General features: G+C 41.5%; 1 protein-coding gene across 1 annotated transcript in view; it reads right to left on the reverse strand.

Moving 5' to 3' along the window:
* The window catches only part of LOC127969195 (BAH and coiled-coil domain-containing protein 1), a 47,480-nt gene extending 23,877 nt beyond the window's left edge, over positions 1–23,603 (reverse strand). Inside the window, exons 1-9 of the mRNA XM_052570994.1 lie at positions 23,406–23,603; positions 13,618–13,740; positions 11,543–13,534; positions 11,127–11,241; positions 10,788–10,978; positions 10,437–10,595; positions 6,199–6,395; positions 5,287–5,641; positions 2,337–3,107 (exon numbers count right to left, since the gene is read on the reverse strand). Of these exons, the coding sequence (XP_052426954.1) occupies positions 2,337–3,107; positions 5,287–5,641; positions 6,199–6,395; positions 10,437–10,595; positions 10,788–10,978; positions 11,127–11,241; positions 11,543–13,534; positions 13,618–13,740; positions 23,406–23,547 (4,045 nt within the window). The 5' untranslated portion in view covers positions 23,548–23,603. The remainder of the gene's footprint in view (positions 1–2,336; positions 3,108–5,286; positions 5,642–6,198; positions 6,396–10,436; positions 10,596–10,787; positions 10,979–11,126; positions 11,242–11,542; positions 13,535–13,617; positions 13,741–23,405) is intronic.
* Between the last annotated feature and the right edge of the window lie 1,281 nt (positions 23,604–24,884).

A 24,884-nucleotide genomic window follows, 5' to 3' on the forward strand; every position in this document is an offset into this window, starting at 1 on the left:
GTTTATTGATGACTTCTTCCCCGCTGCAAAGAGCTTCATCATATTCTCTTATTAGTCCCTTTAGTGCAGCTTGCTTAGACAAGAATTACACAGCAGATTACATCCCTATTTTAATACGGGTGGAAAACACACACACAAACAGCGAAAACGACGCACGCCGCCGAATGCGGTTAGATTTTTTTCCCTGCGCGGTGTAAGCGTTAGGGATTTCTCAGCTGCTAGAGAATGCTGGTGTAAATAAAAACATCCTTTGGCAGGGAGACCCTAAACGGTCCCTGGAAATGCAACAAGCCTTTAAAACTGTGCTCACAACAATGGGGCCTAATTAGCCGACAAAAACGCTGTCGTCCTGAGAGGAAAAAGATCAGCTGTTTTTACTATTTCATCAACTTCGCACTGAGGGACTCAAAAAGCTGTGGGAAAGCGCCAAGGCTTTTTTCCATCTAAAATGAGGCTTATAAAAGTGATCAAACAGGTTTGAGGAGCAGGGGCAGGGGAGCCGTCCCTCAGGATGAGTGAGTGGACACAGTCCAATCTGGCGGACCCGGGGGGAACTAGCTATCATTAGAGCTGCCTTTTAAGACAGGCTAAAGCCCTTTAAAAACACGGCCCCCTCCTCACTGCTCCGTCTTAGTCTCTCCCACAGGAAGTGCTGAACCCCAAAAGGCTGGGGAGCATTTGATCTGTAGGCAGGAAAAGAAGGCAAGAGTGTGAGCGAGTTTGTGTGTTCCTATGAAAATGGAAAGCTGGACGGTCAGCTGAGAGTTAGCATTTGTGTGTATTTCGGTGTGTCTCTGCACGTATTGTCGGGATGGTGTTATGGGGGGGTGGGCTTTGTTATCTTTCCTTCACACAAAGCCTGGAGATCTGGCTGGGCTGAAAACCCTATTTTTTTGCTCCTCTTTTTGTGCAGACAGAAAAAAAAACAAAATGAAAGCCTCCATCAAGGTCTTCCCCTGCCGCCTGTATCACAGCGCTACAAGACCGCTTATGCAAATCACTGATGAGGAATTAAATCATGTGTGTGATTGGGTGTGCTTTCTATTGTGATAAGAAAGAACAGAACGGCTGTTTCTCGGTCTTTTTAACCACCTTTTGTAAACCTGTTGGTGCTGGAAATGTTACAAGATGGACAGTTTTCTGAAATCGTGGGAGTTGATGCGGTGTTGGTGTACATTGGGAAGGATGTAAGGAAATGAGATCGGGGTGTGAATAATTAAGGCCAAAGGGTTCCACAACAATAGATTGGGAGGGTTTTAAAAATACTTTAAGCACATACTTAAAAGGTCTTTTTAGGTGGAAATATATTTCAGAACATTTTACAAATTTCACAAAAGTTAGCACACAAAGTATTAACCCTAATATCTTAGCATAGAAATAATTGGTTAAAGTCAGCTTGAAATTAAAATTCAGCATATCTTTCAGCATGATAAGATCAGCATATTAGTGATCTTATCATGAATGATTCATCCGTGCATGTTTCTTTTTCCATACATGGAATTTTTTTATCAAAATTGTATAACTCGATCTTCTTCTTTTCTCTGGTGACGTATGCCAGATTTCTCCAAACATTGAATCTTACTCTGGCCTTTTCTTACAATCCACTGCAAACTCACAATCAGATCTGAATCTATCAGATCAACAACCAGTGGACACAACTAAGTGCATCATCCTACATGTTTTTTCTTTTTTGATAATCCATTTCAATTGGATGTACATCACAATATGTAAGAAAAGACACGATGCTAATTCAGTTCCATTGCGATGTAAATTACTTTTGATTAGCTAGAATAATATTGCAATGACACGCTATGTTTTAGGTATTACAAACAGCTTTCACATGCATAGGATCTGGCACAACAGCAGTAAATAGATGCTAACAAAAAGAAATTGTTTGCCTGAGGAGGTAACTGTAGCAACAACTGACCATTTAAGCACTTTTTGTTCATTTCTTTCATTTGGGGAATCATCTTGTGCAACCCAGATTGTCATTTGGAACCTCGAGCACTTTGTGTCCTTTTCAGATAATTTTTGGATGAAAAACATTCACACACATAAACACTGAGTGACATTATCACTTTATAAATGATTTTCATAAAACTGTTTTGTTTAAAAGTCTTTTTAAGAAAAAGTTCATTTAAATATCTGGCTAACTGTGTTGGGGCAACACAATCCATTTGGGCTAGATTAACCTTAATATTGCTGGCAAAATATTTCAATTCCTTTACAAAAGCAGACATCCCCTGAAAGTCGCTGAAAACTCTGCACACAGAATGAAAACCTTGATCAGCGGGTAATCTGAATATTGGGGGGCACATATGTATGTTCATCCTCACCTCTGTTCTCTTCAGTGTTGTTCCTCTGCTGTTGGGATCGCTCCAGCTCTGCCAGTTCACTCAGTAACTCTATACCATAATTTGGGGCCACCGCGTTCCCAGAGACAGGCACAGGGGCTGCCATATGGGCATCTCGAGTGGCACACAACGCTGCTGCGATAAGGAGCTCCAGGCTCCAAATGCAGCTCCCAGGATACTGATTCCCCAGGGCAGAGGGCACGGGGCAGGGGGAGAAAGGCGGCGAGGCTGAGTCACTGGCTGACATGCACTCATCCTCAGCAGTCCTCTCTGGATCCTGCTCAGTAAGTTCCACAGACTGACAATCCTGGGTGGAAGTCACAGCTGAGTCTCGTAGCTCCTCAACCTGCTTCTTGTTGTCTTCAGCTGGTGCTGGACTCTCTATTCCACTTGCCTGGCTGTTGGGGATCACAGTCGCTCTGTCTGGACGGGGGTCTGCTATGGTAGAGTCAGTGACAGGGCAAAGAGAAGTTTGTGAGAGAGTGGCATCCACCTGTCCATCTTCTTCTATAACTCCTCCCTCCTCTTCTACATCCTCCACCTCCCGGGATGTTCTAGTAGGAGATCCCACTCCAGTGTGGCACACAGGCTCCTCCCCTTTGGGAGATAGGGGGTGGGGCTGGGGTGCAGGTTCAGCTGGTTCCGCTTGCTCCGCCTCCAAGTCTGCATGCTCAGCCAGTTGGACTTCTTGAGGGGAGGGGCCACCTTTGTAACCCATTGCGATGGCAGGGTAAGTGTAGCCAGGAGGGAGATCTATAGGAAAAAATGGGAAAAGAAAAACTGATTGAGTGTTTCCATAAACACTGAGGTTGGTTTGGGCTCCTCAACCTTGTTTGAAGTCACTCTATTACAAGCATAAAGATTTAACTGCTCCTGAAACATACTTCAGCGCATGGAGAACCAGCAAGCCATTACCATTCATTTGTAATACACATCACAATATGACCTTGTCAGTTAAGGGGCACGGCCCCCTGACGTTGAAATGCAGAGAGGGGTGATATATATGCTGTATACGGAAGCATTAGCGACAGTGTGTACCATTCGCTGCGTTTATCTAGTATAACTCACACACATAATGGAGCTGGCGCCATAAAGGCTATGGCGCAGGCATGAGCGAATTTTCCATGAATATTGAATTATGTTCAAGTTGTTATGGATGCAGTGTGAGCGAGAGAGAGAAAGAGTGCACAGAGGAATGTTCGTGTATAAATTAGTCTATAAGTGAGAGTGTGTATTCGTCTCGTCTGCCGTGCGAGTGAAAACGATTGCATGGGAAACGTTGCTTGCATGAAAGAGCGAGAGTGTCTGTGTGTGTGTCTATATGAGATCTGCAGCATTGCCGGGTATATTGATGACAGCATGGTGTCTGGGTGTGATTGCACAGCCAGCCCTGTCACCTCAGCGTTGTATTATTGATGGTATCCTTCCGCCAGATGAATGCATATCCCTTCGCCAGGCAGCACTCAAGGACCTCTGAAGGATAAGAGAGGCCCTGTCTGCTGTCTCACTGACCTCCCTACTGTTTTCTGTCTGTCTCTCTTGCACCTACACCATACGGCAAGCCGCTCCCTATGGCGTCTATGCTTTCTTGCACATACAAATGTGTCACAAATGGATACAAAGGTGAAAAGACACAGACACAAAGTGAAAAGTCAGCACTTACACTTCCATTCAAATTAACAGTCTTAGGTAATCAAAGGCCAACAAGTCCTTCAAAGGCCCTGTGTGTCTTATCTGCAGCAAAATATCCATCTCTTCTGTTCACTGTCCCTGTGATCAGGGCCTTTTTTTCTATTTGGCCATCTCTTCTTTTTTTTCTGTCTCTCCTTCACTTCACTCCCTTTCCCCGGGGGTTTGTGGAGCCAGACGTGATGGCAAGACCCTAACCTTGAGAATGAAATGAAACGTTCCAGCCTCTTTCCTCTAGTCTGTTTTTTTTTTTCAGACTCAAATGCGAGGGCATTGGTATAGGAAGCATGTTAGAGAAAAGCACTGTTTTGCTTTATTCTGTTCACCCCTTTTATGAGACTGGATTATTGCTCCAAATAAACCAATCCACTGCCTTTTTATCGTCAGACACATGTTAGAATGCATTCTAATACTAAGCATGTACAGGGTTTAGCAAACATTATTTTTACAACTTCAAAAGTATGTCCTCCCTCTTTTTAAGAAATAAGCAGGGCAGCATCAATATAGAATTTTTTTCTGAAACTGATGCTGATAATGATTAATATTTTTATGTAAATAACTGATATATAGGCTGATATTAGATGTAAATATATGATTTTGTCAGTCTGATAACAAAACAAAAAAAACACAAAAGTACAGATTTCTATATGATCATTATTACAGACTGAGTTTTACAACAGCTAAGCCAATTAAAAATAGTCCTTTTATCAACTGCCTATAATTTATTGGCTTATATTTATGTATTGGCTTATAAATTTATCGGACAATCCTGATAAGACCATAAGCGTATAATGCATTTCCATAAATAATAATTATATTTTAAAGCATATCCTGCATGCCCATAAATAATCATTATATTTTAGATTTGTTTTACTTGCTGTGGTGGGGTGGGGTGCAAATTTAGCCACAGACCCATGTAAATGACAATTTATGTCCAAGCAGAATGAACCCAAAAGTGGCACTGTAGCTATGATATGTTATCTCTTACACTAACATTAACTTACTAGCATTTGCCTTTCAGTAAATAAAATGTGCAAATATCACAAAACCTAATTAATATTAATAAGCCCAGTTTACAAGGCGTATAACGAGTCCTCCTTCAAGCATACCCATGCGAGTAGAAACTACATTTCTACAGTTACAGATTTCTGCAATGCATATTTGTTCCTGTATGTACAATAAATACATTCACCATTCGTCCTACTGAAATAACACACATGAATGCTGTCATTTTCCCACTCACCAGGCTCCAGGGACTGAGGGTAGTCCTGTGGTGGCTGGCCCTCGCCCCTCTTGTCCTGGGACTCTGCAGGTTTTGGCAAGTGGTGGGGGGTGGCATGAGGACTGAGCGCTGGGGAGCGAGGGGCAGCCACGGCCGGGCTGGGCTCAGGGCAAGGCGTGCAGGGCGTACTCTTGAGGTGGGATCGTGGGGCGGGCGAGCGACAGCAGGGTGAAAGACGAGAAGCGCACCCCCCTGGAGATGAGGAGGAGGGGGGCGGTTTAGCAGTTGGGCCAACGGAGAAAGGCTTAGTGTGCTTGGATGTGCGGAGCTCAGACGATCTCTCAACCAGATCGATGGGGGGATCCTCAGGTTTCCTCTGGAAAAACACAAAAATCACAAATGGCTTCAGAGACTTTATAACACAGCACACAACAGTAAGAGTGGGAAGTCAAACATTATGCATATCAACATTATTCCCAGTTTCCTCACAACTGAAATGCATTTATAGTGGAAAAAAGATAGAGCTAGTTATGATTCAGTCATCTCAGGTTTCTTGCGTAAGGCCATGCACCAGGAACACAGTACAATGGGTGCTAATGATCCACCATACACTTGCATTCTGCTCTGCCACTTTGTATAAAACAGTCAGATAAAAGCCCGAATCCTGCCCTGTTCCTGAGAAGAATACCACTCTTTCAAAACTTCCAACATAAAAATGTGCTTTGAAAATGAAAGCTGGCCGTTCTTTGGCTATAACTGCTATGAATTTCTGTGAGCAGGAAAAACAGGCCTTTCACAACCTCAGGCACCCTGGGTAGGCTTCCTGAAAGACGTCGGGCTTCTGTAGAGAAATAGCTGTTGGAAAATCACCTTGAGGGGTATGAGGAAACATGGCTACCCAAATGTACATGTGCTTTTTCCTTCATGTGTTACCTGTGAGTGACTGTGTCTGTGCGCCAGCTCCATCGCCTGTGCTGCGCGGTGCTGCTGGTGCTGATGTTGCTGCAGCGCATAGAGCTCCTGTTGCCGTAGAAACTGGGAGCGGGAATAGACAGCAGGATGCTGCATGTGTGAGGCGGGCCCTCGGGCTCCGTAAACAGGGGGCCACAGTCCCTGCTGCTCCATTACATCTACAGAGAGTGGGAGAGAAAAAGAGAAATGAATGAGAAAAGAATGAACAAAGGTTTTTCTTCTGCCTCAAGGCAAGTCTCACTTATCGCTCTGAAGGCCTATTGATTTACGGCTATAAGATTCCACTCCTTTTCCGTCCCTCTTTTCTTCCACTCACTTTTTTCTTTCCAAAAGTCATCCTTCATCCCCAGGGCAAAAAAAAAAAAAAAACATTTCCACATCTCTTTCTTCATCATGCAGTGCACTCAACCCGTTGGCAGAGAGAGAATGCAAACTGCCTCCTTTTTACATTGTCTGTCCCTCGCACTCACCGTTAGCCTGGTCATACCTCAGCGGATTAACACAAAACGATGGACACCAGTGAGCTCACCAGCCACACTTGCCTGATCTCTGGCTCACGCACGCTACAGTGCCAGTCAAGACGATTCAGCGCTGCTGTCTCAAACTGTCACATGAATGTGGCTCCTCTGACAAGACCTTCCTGACAGCCTGCTGAGAGCGGGCAAGAAGGGTCTACTCCCAAATGGCTCACTCGTTCACAAGAACTGGGCTTGAGTTATTATGCCTTTATTAAGGGTTAGGTGATGGGTGTTGGCCTTAAAAAGGAGCACATATGTTATACCCAGAGACAAACTCTTGAGGAGGGGAGACAGACATGGAAGCGTTAAGGTCACCCGTTGTTTTGGCCTCACAAGGCAGCGCCCATCGGCCATCTGATGCATTTGCAAAAATGGCAAGCTCTTACTTAAAATAGCCAGTTCCTATTTGACTTGGTTATGCAAAATAACATAACTGGAAATAAAGTAAAATGTACAAGGCGCAATTTTTGTTTTGAGGATGAAATAAATCATTAGATTTGGCATGTTAATGACATCTAATCTTTAAAAAATTGTTTTGCATTTTATTGGAGACACTTAGCAGCAAGTTAATGACATAGTTCAGCCAAAAAAATGCAAATCCGCCATCATTTACTCACCCTCTTGTTGTTCCAAACCAATATGACTCTCTTTTGTGGACCACAATGAAAACATTTAAGAAATACTATAAAAAAAACAACAACGAAAAAACATTGACTTTCATTATCTGGACAAAAACAGTTCTTAAAAATGTCATCTGTTTTTTGGAAAGACGTGAGCATGAGAAAATGATGCCAGAACTTTCATTTTTTTATGTGACCTATCCCTTTAATTAGATAAACTGAAATGTCTGCCTATCTGTGACTAGGCATCTCACTTTTGTGCCGTTCAATCGCTAAGCGAGCAGAATATTGAAAGGAGTCTGTCATTTCTGAAATGAGCTGATCAGATAGAAAGGATGGAGGAAGGGGGAGAGAGAGAGAGGGAGAGAGGGAGAGAGAGTGTAGAGGGATGAAGCGCAGCTGTGCAAAGCAGTTAGTCTCAGCCTTGAGCCTCAGCCCACAGAAATTTCAACACAATATGTTTTTCTTTCAGCCATTCGGTTTTGCATGCTGTATATTCTCCACCCCTCCTTCCCTAATGTATGGCAAGGACCTTTGTTTGGGAAAGATTACTGGGACAGGGTTATGTTTCCCTAGGGAGGGATCCAATGGATGCACTTCCCTTCTTTGTTGCGGAAAGGGGAGTGTGACGCTAAGGAGCAGAGAGCTAATTAAATTTCATAGCCAGTGTGGGGAGGAGGAATGTCGAACAGAGGCGCACAGCACAGGACAGCAGAGCACAGCACAATACTGCAAAAAACTGTGTGATGATGCACCGCACAGCAAGGCACAGTATAATAGTGTGAAAAAAAGACATTCAGAGATGCACAACAAATCAAAGCACAATGCCAGAACTGTGCAGACACGATGGCACAACCGAGCACAGCATGGCATGACAAGGCACAGTGCAATACAGTTTAAAACCATTAAAAGAGATGCTAAGAATACCACATCCAAACTCACTCAGATGGAGCAGTGCATCAGAGAATGAAGACCCACTGGCATGAGCTGATGGTAAATATTCCTTTGGTTTTAAAGAGAATAATAACTTATTCCCAAATAAAATACATTTGCCTATATAATCTTATAGAAAAATTTAACTACTGTAACTATCAACCACAATTTTTTTATTTTTTAAATGTAACTACCAGAATGACTTTTCTTTTTTGTTAAAATTATCTAGGCCACTCAGACTAACAAATAATGTTAACTAACAGGCAAATACCCGTTGTACCAAAAAATATGTTTGTTAACCAATAAATAAAATTATACACAATTTTGTCTAAATCAATAGAAAAAAAAATAAAACATTTAACTGTAACAAGTGAATTTAGGTGGTTAAGCACTATAGTATACAATTTTAAAAATGTGTATCAATTCTGAGATTTGTTAAAGATTACATTTAACAGTGTTATTGAATTATTAGAGCTTTTAAATATTAAGTGAACATTAGATGACTGGAAAGGTAATGTAAATGTAAAAAATAAAAGAAACGAGCATGCCCTATTAAAAATTATATAGACCAATATATCCATAATAAATCCATAATATCAGCAAATAACAGATATATATTGTGGCGATATGTTGTCTATCCTTACCATAGAGCAACTGAGAAGTAAGAAAAATGCTATGCCACTGTGCAAAATGAACAAAAGAAAACAAAACAGTTTGATCCCTAAATTGTTATTGTTCACTGTGCTCCTCACCTCCTCAGGTTCCACACATTGTCGCAAAGGAGACAAACTCCTAAAAGCCCACCTGGGCCAATTCTGCATTCATACAAATTTAATCTAAACCAACAGACCCTGAAATGTACACCCACACAGTGACTTTAGATCTCCATTTCTCTCGCTCGCACACGCTTATCTATGCATATGCCCCCCTCCCCCCACACACACTCAAAGTCAAATACGCAAGCTATCTACTTGAAATGATAATTTGTTTAAACGGTACGAATAATTCCACTTTGCGCATTCAGAATGTGCATTAGGACCGCTTGTGAAACTGTTCCCATTAAGTCCATACTACAATGTGCTGTAAATGCCTGCTTGGCTTAGTGAAGCGTTTCACAATAATTATTACAAAATGACACAAGGGCAGAAGGGGATGAGATGGAACCATACAGAGGCGGAAGGGACATTATACCCAAAGGGAAGGGAATTCAGTGTCGAATTCCAGAACAGAACAAGTGGACAGAATGACCATGGATTAACTTGCTGTAATTGTCTGGCTGTAAAAGTAAAAGTTCACCCAAACATTAAATCTCAATTTATTTCTACTTGTTTCTTGACCTTTTTAACTGGTGGGGTAGAATCTAGGTGAAGATTCTTCAAAAGATTATTTTGTGTTCGACTGCATCAAACAATTAAAAAAATATATTACAAAGTGAAAAGAAAAATAATGAAAATTAATTTCAGAATATGGGTGGCGTGAATATGTCTTTGAAAGTGAAAAGTGAAAGTCGTGACATTTGCCAAGTATGGTAACCCATACTTGGAATTGGTGCTCTGCATTTAACCCATTCAAGTGCACACACACAGCAGTAAGAAGCGAACACCCACCCGGAGCAGTGGGCAGCTATAGATCCAGCGCCCAGGGAGCAACTGGGGGTTCAGTGCCTTGCTCAAGGGCACTTCAGCCATGGGTATTGAGAGTGGAAGAGAGTGCTGTTCATTCACTCCCTCCCACCTACAACTCCTGCCAGCACCGAGATTCGAGCCGGCGACCTTCTGGTAACTAGTCCGGCTCTCTAACCATTATGCCACAGCTGCCCCTGAATATGTGGAGCTGAATAACCTCCATTTTCCTCCATACCCTAACCCAGTGGTTCTCAAACCTGCCCTGGAGTACCCTCAGTCTTGCACATTTTGTATGTCTCCCTCAAATATCACACCTGATTTAACTCATCAGCTCAATAGTGGAGACTGCAAGACCTGAAGTGGGTGTGATAGATATACGGAGACCTACAAAAATGTTCAGTGCTGGGGGGTACTTCATGGAGAGGTCTGAGAACCCCTGCCCTAACCTATTAACAATGTTACTACAACAACCAATTAAATACCAGTAATATTGGGCAATGTACCAAGGTGATGGGTAGCAGGGTGGGCTGCTGGCTCAGTAGGTAATACCACCAGGGCGGCGGAAGGGTCCTGAGGCAGGGGCAAGACTGGTTGCAAAGGGCTGGGCATAGTTGCAGAGAAGCCGGGGCCCAAGTTCTGGTGCAATGCTGCATGACTGAGACCTGAACATGGAGACATGGAAAGGCCGCTTAATGATAAAAGATTTCAGCTTATGGTTCAATACCAATGGGCAATTCATTGATTATTTAGTAGGGTAAACTAATTAACCAACATATGCAGAAATTCAACAAGAGCGTGAAGTATATTGTAATCTAATATCATCAAAATGGCAAAGACAGATGGCATTTGCTTACCATAAGAGTGTCCCATCCAGAGGGAGGGACTTCCTGTCCGAGGCATCCAGTGATGATGGGCGGGGTGGGCGTGAGCAGAGGGCTCAGTGCCTAATTGGCTACCGCCTGGCACAATAAGGTGTGAGGTCAGATCTCCATGGCAACTACTGGAGGGGTGGATCCTGGCAAAGTCAACTCTGTCTTTGTTTTCCCTGATGGGAAGTCATCAAAATGGCACAATGTTACTCTCCAAGGCATTACAGCTACAGTGCTGTATGCTAACTCTTCAGGTTGGTCTTTGTTTACATACAACTGATACAGAAATTCAATTGGAAACATCAATTTGACTAATAGTTGTACCTGAGGAGGAATTCTCGCTCTCTGTCATATGCAGAAAGTCCAAGCTGTTCCTCACAGACTCTTTTCGCATCTTCATCCACTTCCCGCTCCAGTGAGTACATTGGACATCCAACACCTAACACAGAATAGTTAAGCACTATAATCTTTAACCCACTGATGACCAAACTTATTTATTTGTTAATTTCACTAGATCCTATTTTTTTTCAGTTAAATGCTAAATCATACATATAAGATAGCGGGATATCAAAAGTACAGAAAGATTATCTTAATCACAAGCTTGTTTTTCTATAAAGTTTCCAAAAGTTCATCAAGTATATTCAGTAAACTGAAAATGTATGTATGGCTTGTTAGAACACAGACTTGTACACACACACACACACACACAAACACCAGACATCCTGTTGAGAGTCGCTTACCCTTCATGCTGGGCATCACTCTGCTATGGTGGCTGTGGGTGGGATGCCCGTCTGGCAGGCGGCACGGGGGCTCTCTCTGCCTGGCAACGGCCACCGCTATCCCTACAGGGGGCTGTCGCACCTCTCCCTCCCCCTGAGCTTCCCCTGAGTCCTTGCCTGCCCGCTCAGAGCGCTCATTCTCCCCAGACGACGAGGCTCTCCTAGGGGGCAGGTTCTGCTTTGATTCCTGCAGAGCACAGCTCGAACCACTTCCATTTTTGTCATTTTTCTCGTTCCTCTCGCTCTTCTCTCCAGTAACTGCCCCCTGCTTGAGGCAGCCCAGGCCACCAAATGGGCTCTTCTGAGAGAACAGCAGTGGTTGCTGGCTGCTATACTTCATCAGACTACTCATGGGATTGCCTTCAGGTCCTTGGGGGCCCAGTGTGGCCTCCTGTGGGGCAGTTAGAGGGGGAAGAGACCCTTGGTCCCCATGTGAAGTCTGGGAAGCAGAACCCAGAGAATTGTAAGCCTTGTGCGGTTCTTCATCCGGTTGAGCACGGTGTCCTCGCACCTCCCAGGAGGGATGAGTGCTGGTCTGATGCCCACTGTAACCCTGTGATGTCGATTCCATGTCCATCTTTCTCTTGTCTTGTGTGCTGTTGCCAGGCTCCAACTCTGGACCCTGTCCACCATTGCTAGCCCTGTTACTGTGCTGCTGATGACGTATCCGTGCAACTCTTTGACTGTTCCTCTGAAGAGTACACTCAACATCTGTTGCACCTTTACCTTCAGATGATGCCCTGTTCGATGGACCTGAGTGGGAACAGTCCCGGAAAGGTGGAGTGCTGGCATAAATGCTACTCTTAGCTTGGTGCCCACCCTTTGTCCCCTGTGGCAGAGAGGGACGGAAGGCATCAGATTCCTCACTGCTGTCCAAGTTACAAGAACGTGATGAGTGGGGATGCTGATTCTGACTGTGCTGAACCTCGTTTGTGCGTGAATGGGGGCCCAAGGGCCAGTCTGGGCTCTTGTCTGTTTTGCCATATGCATGTTGCTGCTGGGAAGATTTTCTTTGGCAGCTACTCGGAGGAGGCAGTAGGGTAGCTACTCGACTCCCACTGCTACTCCTCTCAGGAGTTTTCATTTCTTTCCCCACCCTGCCCCCAACCGCGACCATCCCACCTCCCACACCTCGACAGTGAGGGTTCCCCAGCTGGAACGGTCCACTGGTTTTGTCTCCCTGTGGCCCCACAGAGGGCACAAAGGTAGGTCCTGTCACCTCAGAGTCCCTGCCAAGGCTCTTTTCCTGAGCAGTGGGCATGATTAGTGGAGCAGGGGGTGGTGGGCAGAAGAGATCAGGGTGGGGATGATGAGGATGATGATGGTGCGGATGACTTGGGTGCAGCCAGGATCCTCCTAAGGCAGAGCCTAGACCCAGGGGTGGGGGTATTGAGTAGGGCACTGGGTGGGCATGGCCCAGCATGGCACTGTGGCGAAGACAGTCTGAGTGTGGCTCACTAATTCGCATCTCTCCACTGACACCCTCCTTGCAACAGTGACTGTCTCCACTTGTCTGCCGGCCAGTCCCCAGACCAGAGGCCCCTGGCCCCACACAACTGGGCAGGGAGCCCCTGGTGGTGGCCCCTGGATCAGAGCCATTCTGGGTCTTGGTGCTAAGCAGGCAGGAACTAAAATGCTTAGGGTCGTCTTTGTGCCGGAAGTCCTCTTCTAGGCCTTGAGGGTGCTGCTGGTGGTGGTGGTGAAGAGTGGGAGGACCATGATGTTGCCGATCCTGCTTGGACTCTTGTTTACTCTTTTCTTTTTCTTTTCCTCCGGGTGCAACTCTTCGCTCCGCTACACCCGTCTCTTTGGAGCTCTTTTGGGAAGCTGTGCTCCCAGGTTCCCTCTCACGACTGCAGGAGTCCAGTGGGTGGGCAGTCCTAGATAGTGGTGGGAGGCTGTGATTTGTGGAGAGAAGGTGGGGCTGCGACGGGAGGCTTCGAAGATAGAAATCTTAGGAAAGAAAAAAATGCAGACAAATACTTTTTCATAGTCTGTTTCCTGCTGATGGACAGAAGAAATGGAACCTCACTCACCTTTCTGAGAGTCATAGAAGCGGTGCTGTCCATAGAGTACGCTGCTGTTGCCATGGTGATCCAGGGGGCTCATGGGTAGGAAGGTGGGGGCTAGACTCCCTGAAAAGCGGGGATACCCTGGGGCTGAGAGAGAAAAAGGAGAGAGGGGAGAGAACATTGTCAGGATAAGCAAATGTAACAAAAGAGAGTGACAGTTTTGGCCTTTTGCTGTGGCTGGATGCAGGTTCATGAAGCCCTACAGCATGGTACAACCTTTCCCAGAAACCCCTACTCAAACAAGTTCAGTTCTTTACTCGACATTTATGAGTAGTTCAACTAAACAAGAGCTTTTAGAACTTCTGTTTACAGCCTTTAAAACACATTTTAGTTGATCTTCACAAACATAACATGCACTATTGTATACCCAAAGAAGAGAGACGATAATTCCCAAGCAGTTGTATATATGTATCAATATATACACAAAATACAGAGACATACACAGACAAACAGTAATAAAAGATGCTCTTTTCACGACTATGCATGCAAATCCCACTGGTTCAGAGGGAGGTAAATGGCCGCTCAGTGTGACTCTTTATCTTCAAGGACACTGCACTGTGTCCTGAGATAGTGAAGGCTACACTGGGGTGTATTTATGTGTAAACTAAGCACATGGCTGAAACCCAACCACAGAGCAGCAGAGGTCAATGGCCAGGCACACAAGGGTCATGCGCTTAAGCCGCCCACAACACAGAGCTATTATAGCCATCTGTGGTGTGTGTTTGTGTGTGTGTGTGAGCGTGAGTGTGTGTTTCTGTCTATCAGTGAAATGGAAGTCTGTGTAAGGGTAGAGTATATTGGTGTCTTTTTGAGTGTGTGTTCCTGGGTTTTTGCACACATATATGTTTGAGACACCCTGTCCTTGCACACAGTTTAATTGGTTGCAGTTAAAAGTTTAATGGTCGGGGGCCAAAGTAAACAGCAGTCCATATTGCTCATCCTTAGCATTCCACGGAGCCAATGTCCCATAGCCTACAAAACACACACACACACACATTGTCATGACCCTTTCTGTCCTGACACAATAGAAAACTGTGGCAGAAAACAAATTAATGCATGATATATTGGTCCCGAATCAATCATCATCTGATATCAGTAATGTTTTTATTGTTAACAGTCAATATTGGATATTTATTTGTATGCTCATTTACCTTTAGATTACCATTGCCATCTTCTAAAACTTAAAATTAACATTTACAAACACAAATAATTTAATAGCACTATTAAATAAAATGTCTAAATGTATTATCATAGCATCATTTAAAATGCTAGATTTTAGCTTTTACATTTTCTTTGTTATTTGTTTCTACATAATTTAAGTGGTTATGGGTTAGGAGCCAAAAATTTAAAGGACTGTAAAAATGGACCAAAATTTCATCATTAAAATTAAACAGCTTGGCTATGCTGTATGCCTTGACTGACCATTTTGTAGTTGGTGAAACTGATGAAAGTACTTTATTACAGTAACAGGCATTCAGGGCATGAATTAAACCTTTGTGTAATACGTATATAAATAATGAGTAAGAGGGTAAAAGTGAGAACGAGAGATGGGAATGAGGGAGTGCGAGTGTGATAGAGACGGAGCATATCATTTCGAGAGGCAGATTATGAGAGAGACGGACCGTAAGTGTCTGTAGGTACATGTGTGAGTGTGTCTGAAAGAGAGAGAGAGCAATTGAGAGACAAAGGAGGAGGGAAGATCTCCCCCTCTCCTGCCTCTCTTACTAATTGACACCAGTGGAGCGTCTTGTTGACAGTGACATCACAGGGGAGTCCAGATGTGTAATATCAGGCCTTCTGGCTGCACCTGTTTCCTACAGCCACAGAATTTCAATTTTATCGACACACACATATGCAGTGCGTATACACACACAAGCTCCTGCAGCATGTGGAGATACAGAGAGGTGCAAACATTAACCATGAACATCCACAAAGACGAGGGACGGTTAGAACAGTCATTTGTAAATTTGTGTGTCCTTGAGTGCATATATGTGACCCTGGACCACAAAACCAATAATAAGGGTCAGTTTTTTTTGAAGATTTATACATGATCAAAGCTGAATAAATAAGCTTTCCATTGATGTATGGTTTGTTAGGACATTATTTGGCTGAGATACAACTATTTGAATATCTGTAATCTGAGTGTGCAAAAAAAATCTGAATATTGAGAAAATTGCCTTTAAAGTTGTCCAAATGAAGTTCTTAGCAATGCATATTATGAATCAAATACAATGTATTGTTGGCTATTGCTGCAAATATAATTGTGCTATTTATGACTGGTTTTGTGGTCCAGGGTCACATATGTGTTGAGTGCATTCAAACATTTGCGGTTGATGGGATTTATTTTTATATTTTTGAAGGAAACCTTTTAAGATCAACATGGCTGCATTCAATTGATATCATTTAATTAAAACAGTAATATTGTGAAATCTTAGCAGAATTTAAAATGCATTTTTTTTTTTTTGTATATTAGAAAATTTATTCCTGTGATGGCAAATCTGAGTTTTCTTGAACCATTTATCCACTCTTCAGCATCACATGATCCTTCAGTTATCATTCTAATATTGGTGCTCAAGCAAAAATATTTTACAACTATCAATGTTGAATGCAGCTACCTTAATATTTTTGTGGACATTTTGTTTTCAGTATAAACAGAAACGTCAATAGAAAAGAATTATGCAATGTACAATGTAAAAGTCTTTAATGTCATTCTTGATGAATTTAATGCATCGTTGCTTAATAAAATTGTTAATTTCCTTCGGACCCCAAACTTTTCAATGGTATATGCATTCTTAAAAAGGAGACAAAAAGGAGATGAGAACTGAACAGACCAGACAAGACCAGACCAGACCACCACAGTTGAGGTTAGATCAGAGAAAAGAAGAGGAGGCAACAATCACCACAATCACTCCCTTCAACAATTAATTTAAATGGCAACAATTAGAGCAGAGCGGCACGGCAGTCTGAAAGCAATCAGACTCTAATGATGAGCAATAAACGCAGTCCAGCACAGACCATTACAGGCTAGAGGAACGAGACACACACACATAACTAATCAAACACACTTATTGTAAACTACAGCTCCCCAGTTTGAATGAAAACTGTATTCATCTAAATGAAGAATGATGGAGCCACAGGAGCTCAGTGTGCCAGATCAAACTGAGATCCGGCTCAGAAGCCAAGACACTGTTTTTGTTCTGTAAGACTGAGAAGCAGTGAAAAGTACAGGTGGGGAGTGTTGGACAGTTTCCCAAACAAAGTCAAAGAGGATCTGTGGTTGTGTGTGTGTGTGGCTGTGTGTGTGTGTGAGGCAGTGTATGAGAAAGAGAGGGAAAGAGGAGGAATGAAGCCACACAGAACTACCCATTTAATCATATACATACAGACATTAACACTGCTGAGCTGAACCCCAATGTTTGTTTAAAGGAGCTCATTTTCTCTTTAATCTATGAGAAATTATTAACAAATTATTCGCTGCCTTTCCATACCTCACCTCCCCCCCGTCACTCTAAAATACTTCTAATTTCTCATTTTAAATTTCTAAATATTTTATGTCCAGGACTGTTTAATATAAATAACTAAATCACTGAATGAAAAAAGTACCAGTAATAAAATAAAAAATAAAATAAGAATTGGTAATAATTAGTCTATCTGTTTCAATCGAGTTCAATTGAGTAAGATTCACTCAAAGTGTAACTCAGTACCAGCTCTACTGGCACCCATGACACAGTCATATACATTTACATTCAAGGCACATTAAAGTGCATCAGATTACAGCCTGTCATGTGCATGACAAATTCACCATCCATGTAAAGTACAAACCCAAAAGCATTTCGTGCGACCTGCTGGAAGAGGACAATGGAGACACACACACCTCTCTAATCATATATATGTGAACAGAGATTCCTGACAAAGAAAAAGGAGTGAGAGACTGTGAGAGAGATGCATGTCTCTGTTACAGTTATTATTACCACACCTTTCTCCATTTTATAGATATTTAATATTTCTTGTCTTGATTCCTTGCTTAGCCTAATAATTGTTCAACAAAAGTGTTATTTGTATTCATTCTGTAATTTATTTACTTGTATATCTTAACACTACACCAAGAACATTTTATTTTCTCAATACATATTTTGTCAATTAAACTGATATTAAGAGAAAGAAAGGAGAACCATATAAAAAGGAAACAGGGCTGACTCAAATATGCCCATCTAACCCTTTAATTGAAGCGAAGCAGCAGAACCAAGCAGGCAGACGGAGGGAGGAGATAGCAGAACAGAGAGGGGAAGAGGAGGAGGAGAGGAGGGGATCTTGTCAGCTCTGTTAATTGCGAGATGTGCTGAATCAACAGCTGCAGAATGTGGCCACTGTGGAAAAAGACGCAATAAGCCACACAAGGCCAAACCACTGTAACGTACAGCCTTAAATGTCTTCTTGCCTTAATAAAATGCCAATACATTAAAAGATGCCAATGTTTAATTAGTAACTACATTTATTGTTACATAATAATCATCAACTTGAGATAGTCACCACTGATAAGCTTCTACAAAATATAATGTAGAAACTTCAATTTGCTGTAAAGCTGCTTTGGAACGATTTGCATCATGAAAAGTGCCATACAAATGAACTTGAATTGAATAATAATTATAATAAATATAAAGAGTTCTGTTTAGTAAGTTATATTGTTCATTAGACTAAGGGATCATTCACATAATAAAAAATCTAGATGGAGAACAATGGACTGAGATAAGATGCAGTTGAACTGATTTATAACTCAAGGCATTTAAAAACTTAGTGTGTATATTATATATATATATATATATATATATATATATATATATATATATATATATATATATATATATATATATATATATATATATATATATATATACACATACATACACACACAGAGAAAGAGAGAGAGTAGACGAGAGTAGAAAGTAAAATAATTAAAGAAAAGGAGGTGGAAAAAAGAAAACGACAGATGATGGGCTATCGATAATCAATAGTAAGAGAAGATGTTACAACCTCAAAGCAGCAAATGATGGAAAAAAAAGTTTTAAAAGGGAAGAGGAGTGGATAAAGTGGGGAAAAAAGAAAGGAACAAAAAACATTAATGTAGTGGAAGAGTGGTTTGGGACATCAAGGAGAGAGAACTCAGGTATTGAATGAGTGAGAGATAAAAGAAAGATGGACAATGAGACAGAGAGAAAAAGAGTATGTGTATGGAAAAAGAGAGAGAGAGAGAGAGAGAGAGAGAGAGAGAGAGAGAGAGAGTCTCGGGTGGCAGAGCTGTGTGTTGGCTGGGTGCCGAATGCTGGAGTTTGGCCAGCTGGCAGCATGCCGATTGGGGCTTCCTGGATTCAATCCTTAAAAACAATCATTTGGACAGAGTGTGTGTGTGTGTGTGTGTGTGTGTGGGAGAACATATATTTGAGCGGGTGTACATGAGCTACTGTAACCAATTATTTTCCTCTTACACTCTCATTTATTATGAAATATACAAACTGTCTCCATGTCTTTTCCCAGGCTAAACACACTCCACACACACACACATATTCCCAGTCACTGCATGCAACGTGCCAAGCCAAGCCTGGCTTCCTCCACCAGCTGGGACTTCAAAGGTGATCCCCCCTCTTGCTTTGAGCCAACTCCCTCACTCTCCTTTCCTCTTTCGCATAAACGTACCGCGCAGACCTACCTAACACCCTTACACGCACTCAAAATATAAAATCTTAGAGCTTTTGCTGTTCCGACTTCACTTCTACCTGCTTCAGGCGTTTTACATTAACACCCAGCGAAGCACTCAGCTGTGCGGTTAATGCCTCTCACAACACTTGTTTAGAGGATTTAGATGGCACAATTGTGTGCGAGTGTGTGCGCGAAAGAAAGAGGGATAGAATAAACACACGCATCCTCTGGTCAGGCACAATCACAACTTGATGTTTCTCAGAGGGCTCACACAGATGGGAAAACAGGTGTCCAGGTTGCTTTTAACTTGATAGTGATGTGTGCACACACAGCCTCACTCTAATTTTACCAGAAAGAATTTATGAAAAGGTTTAAAATAGCACTATTTAAAATCTTAATTCTAAATTCACTCTGACAAGCACGCTTAGAAATAAAGGGACAGCTCATTCTCAATTTTTACGCATCCTCATATTATGACCTGTATGAAACCTAAACCTGTATGAGTTTCTTTCTTCTTTCTACATTGAAATAAATTGAAAAATAATTGTTGAAAGTTAGTCAACTAAATTTTTTTATTTTAACGTAGCTAAAATAGATTGATTGCAACCACTTACCTTAAAAAAAATGAAGCACATTCAATTAATAATTTTTTCAGTGTGTGGAACATAAAAGAAGATTTTTTTTACCAATATCCTGGCCAATATTTTCAGTATAATGAATGTAAATGGGGCTGTCAAGTTACAAAATCATAAAAAGCACCATGAAAGTATCATAAAAGTGATTCATATAATTCCTGAGCTGTATTCTATAAATTTTGAAATCATACAGTAGCTTGTAAATAAAGTGTAAATTAAACCAAAAATTAAGACATTATTCATGGAAAATCTTCCGAGTTCATGACAGACTGAATGCAAATGAATCTTTAATTTGTGACAGATCTTTGAATTGTGTTATTTAGTTTGTAAAATGAGAAAAAAATCTTTTTTTGAAATGATTCAATTATTCTTTTTGAATGATTCAGTTCTCGAATTCAACTCACTGATTCAGTCACAGCACTAAAAACTGGCATGAAATGAAAATACACATTTATCTAACTGTGAACAATTTATCCATGCATGTGTTGCTTTCTTTCTTTTTCACCTCAAAAACATTAATTAAAATAACTTAACGGTCATCCAACCAACGGACAGAAGCAAGTCCCTGCCCTAAATTTTTTCCATTACACTTGGATTTACATCAAAATATGGGTAAATAGATTTATCACTACTTCCATAACACTGAAGGGGAAGATTATCTTTGTGTTGTGACTTAATTTTCAGTCTTTTCGCCTTAAGCTATTATAGATGTCAACCACTTTTATGGTGTTTGTATGTCCTTTCTGGAGTTTGACAGTTACTTATTACATTTACTTTGCATATAAAATGCATTGTAAATGACTCTAATTGTGTTCCATGGATGAAAAAAAAAAAGCATGTTTTGAATATTTTGAGCATAATTGTTTGAGTCCACTCCAAATCTTGAGTTTTCTGTTTGGAAAGCACACACCTTTGGCTGATCTGTCTGTCAGGGGGCGGTTGGGCGTTTAGTTATCTGATTATCAGTTAGGTTGAGCCAGCATGTCTCATCGTTGCCATATTTTTATGATATGACTACAAACACAAACGTTCTCAGATACACATTTACACAGACGCACACCTGACCAGGGAAGATAAAAAGCGGTGCCTGACCACAAACTGTTCGTAGCCAAAAGAGGAGCCGAGGGGCCAAAAGGCAGAGAGGACACACACACACACACACACACACGCTTAGCAGAGTCCGGAAGCCAGCACCTCCCTGTGGTGATGCTTCTAACCCTCAGCATCTCTCAGTTAAAACCGCATTCACGTACCCACACAGATGCACACCCCCTGTGTGAGTGTCAGTTGTCTGAGCAGGAAGTAGACCGTTGCTGTTGGGTTTAACCGTAAGGGTCACGAGACCCCTGGGTCTAGCTGAGGAAACCCCATATCAACCCCCCCAAAATAGTAAGCCTCTAATGTTGAGCCTCATTGCATTCTCTTGGCAGTCGGGTGACCAGACGACCGTAGCCCAACTTCCCCATAAAATCACATCAAAATGATGCTCAAAATGCATTTACTCGCCTTTTTTTTTTTTGCTTTTAAGGTAATTTACTAAATTGCCAACAGACATTACAGCACCATGCTCATAAAGTTAATGAATATTAATTAACAATTTCCCGGACCACACAGGAGATCCCGCTGCATCCAATCAACTAACGCTTTTCTCTCCTGTCCTCCCCCTTTCACCCCCCTGGCCTAATGGGTCAGGTGGGGCATCACATCATCGGTAGCTGGACCGTCTCCAGGGGAACAGGGCTGGGGTAATTGCATGGCTCTTTTTGATGACATGCTTTTTATGCAAATGAAGGAGGGAATGCAGGGACACGGCTGGGGGGGAAACGAAGCTATCCAATCAGCTGCTTCGAGGGGCTAAGCACAATTAAAGACTGATTCAGATAATGAGCTCTTATCATCACGATGGGGCCGTTTGCATCATTATAGACACATTCTGTTATTAATATTATTGTTATTAGTTTTATTATTATTATTTCTTTATGGTGGTAATCAGAAGCATCATCATTATAGTTATGATTATTGTTATCGTTGTAAGGTTAATGATGGTTTTTATAAAGTTCCGTGCGCAGCAGAATATGCGCTAGGTCGGCTACGGCACCATATTTTTTTCCCTCTCCCTCTAACTCTCTCATTCCGTCTCGCACGCGCAGATTTGTTCAGTCATTCAGTTACAGTAGCATTGGGTGCCAGCAGTAACACCACTGTGTTCGCTGCCAACCACAATTACTGTTCCATTCTGCCAGCTGCCAAGAGCTCCGCAGATACAGAGCAGTTAACCCGCACCGATACACACACACATACGCTTGTACGCGGTTGTACACGGATCTGTGAAAATACCAATAGCAAGTGCTCAGCTGTGCATGCTATTTAAAAAGAACAGCCATGTGCGCATGTTAACACAAATACACGCTCTGCTTACACACACACTTAAGGCATAAACATTTATATAAAGAGCTATATACATTTAAAAGAACATATTGCACATTATGGACAGTCTAAATTAAAAAGTAAGCATGACTGAGTGCTTGCAAGGGGAAAACTCGTTCAAGATCAAATGCATAAAAAAAAACAGAAATGAAGAAGCCCGCACTCTAATGTACTGCAGCACAGCACACTGACTCTCAAACATACTGTAAATTGTGATTTTGTCTGTATTAGAAAGCATGCTGGGTATTTCTACAGATACAGCAGACAGAACAATGATAGATAGACAGACGGACAGACAGACAGACAGATAGATAGATATAATGCTTGGATGATAAGAACTATAGCTACTGCAGATATAATGATAGATAGAAAAGAATGATAGACAGAAAAATGAATGAAGCGATGGATGGATGGAAATACAGATACTGCACAAAGAATGATAGAATGGATGGAAAGAATTATAGATACTGCAAATAAAATGATTGATAGAAAAAAAAATGATAGGATGAATGGATGGAACTACAGATCCTGCATACATAACGACAGATAGTTAGACGGAGTAATGAATGAATGGATAAAACAACAGATTTATCAAGTAGAATGATGGACAGAAATAGAAAAGAATAGGAAAATAGAATTATAGATAGAGTGATAGAATGAAAGACTGGTAGATAGAACGATAGATAGAACGATAGATAGATAGAATGATAGACAAATAGAACGAACGATAGATAGATAGATAGATAGATAGATAGATAGATAGATAGACAGATAGACAGATAGATAGATAGATAGATAGATAGATAGATAGATAGATAGATAGATAGATAGATAGATAGATAGATAGATAGAACGATAGATAGAACGATAGATAGATAGATAGATAGATAGATAGATAGATAGATAGATAGATAGATAGATAGATAGATAGATAGATAGATAGATAGATAGAGAACTATAGATAAAATTATATAAATTGATAAATAGATAGATCACCTTCATGTGAGTGTGGGAACCAGATCTGTGATGGGGCTGTGGAGTGAGGTCCAGAGCGATAGGGCGGTGAAGAGGGGGATGATGGGGGTCCACTGGGGTGTGAGGGAGGAGAGCCCAGACTGCTGGCCAGAAACGTTCCCATGAAGGAGGCAGAGGAGTTCCCTATCAGTCCACTGCCTGCAGGACAAAATAAAAAAATGGTACAAAATCAGACCAATTCTCAAAATGACAGTATTATTGAACTTAATTATTGGAAATTATAAAGTTGACCTCCACGATTACAGTGCAGCCATTATAAAGAGACAATACATGAAGATTTGATAAATGTACAAATTTCTAACATTCAGCCTGAAATAATCGTTCTAACTAAATTAGACAGAAATAGAGTGCAATTGTGGGGAAAGACTAAATGAATTATCAAGAATAAAAGTTAATGAGAGAGAGAGACTAAGAGAGAGATATAAAAAGACAGAAAGTAGGCATATGAGATCCTAAAATGAAAGAAAGAGAGAGTTTTAGATCATAAGTGTGCAGTCTGTTCTAATACATGGTTCCTTAATGAAGTCCCTGTGATCTGTCTGGCGTAGCCTCTTACTCTCTCTCTCACACACACACATACTCAACGACAAAACCTACAAAGGAGAACAAGAAACAGGCTATAATACACTCATCTAAATAATGATTACCACATGACTCACAAAGATAGGTTTCTGTCTGACAACATAATGCTAAATGCTGCAACAAAGCACAGTTAATGTAGAAAACAACAGCCTTTTAAAATGGACTTGATTTGAGTCCTGAAGCAAAACCATGTTGAGAACCACTGACCTACATCATCCAAAACACAGACACACACACAAGAGAGTGAGTGAAAAAGAGGGTGATGGAATGATAATGAGGAAACCCTGGATCGAAGAGCATCAAAGGGATACAACTTTATTCATCCCTGAAGGAAAATGTGCAAGATTTTATACATTCAAGCCAACAAGGGTTAAATCAAATCCATTACACATGCACAGTCCATATAAACCAAACGGACGGTCATTATATTTCCACGCACATCTTTTGTTTTTCTCAGCAGCGAAAGAAACAAAGCAAATTTGCAATGCTCCAATAAGCTTGATTAACCTACATGCTACAGAGGCACGGCTTTAATAAACTTTGAACATAATGTAATTTAAAGATAAGGCAACTCACCAGAGACAATTTGCTCGTGGTGCGATGCAGCATATAGAATCATCAAATCAGCCTATTAAAAACAGAGTTTAATAGAACGATTTGTGCTTAAAACAATGTCTGCATAACATTTACAAGATTAACAACCGTGAATTCTGTGCAAATGAAAAAAAACACCACACATGTGATGTTAGTTTCAGCGCATACCGCTGTGGTTTCCTGTGTGTCTCCCCTGACAAAGACTCTGCCCTCGTGTCCTCTAAAACAACCAACACCACCAATTAAACAGCGAGGTGAAGGCAA

The sequence above is a fragment of the Carassius gibelio genome, chromosome B12 (assembly GCF_023724105.1).
Source record: "Carassius gibelio isolate Cgi1373 ecotype wild population from Czech Republic chromosome B12, carGib1.2-hapl.c, whole genome shotgun sequence".
Classification (NCBI taxonomy): domain Eukaryota; kingdom Metazoa; phylum Chordata; class Actinopteri; order Cypriniformes; family Cyprinidae; genus Carassius; species Carassius gibelio.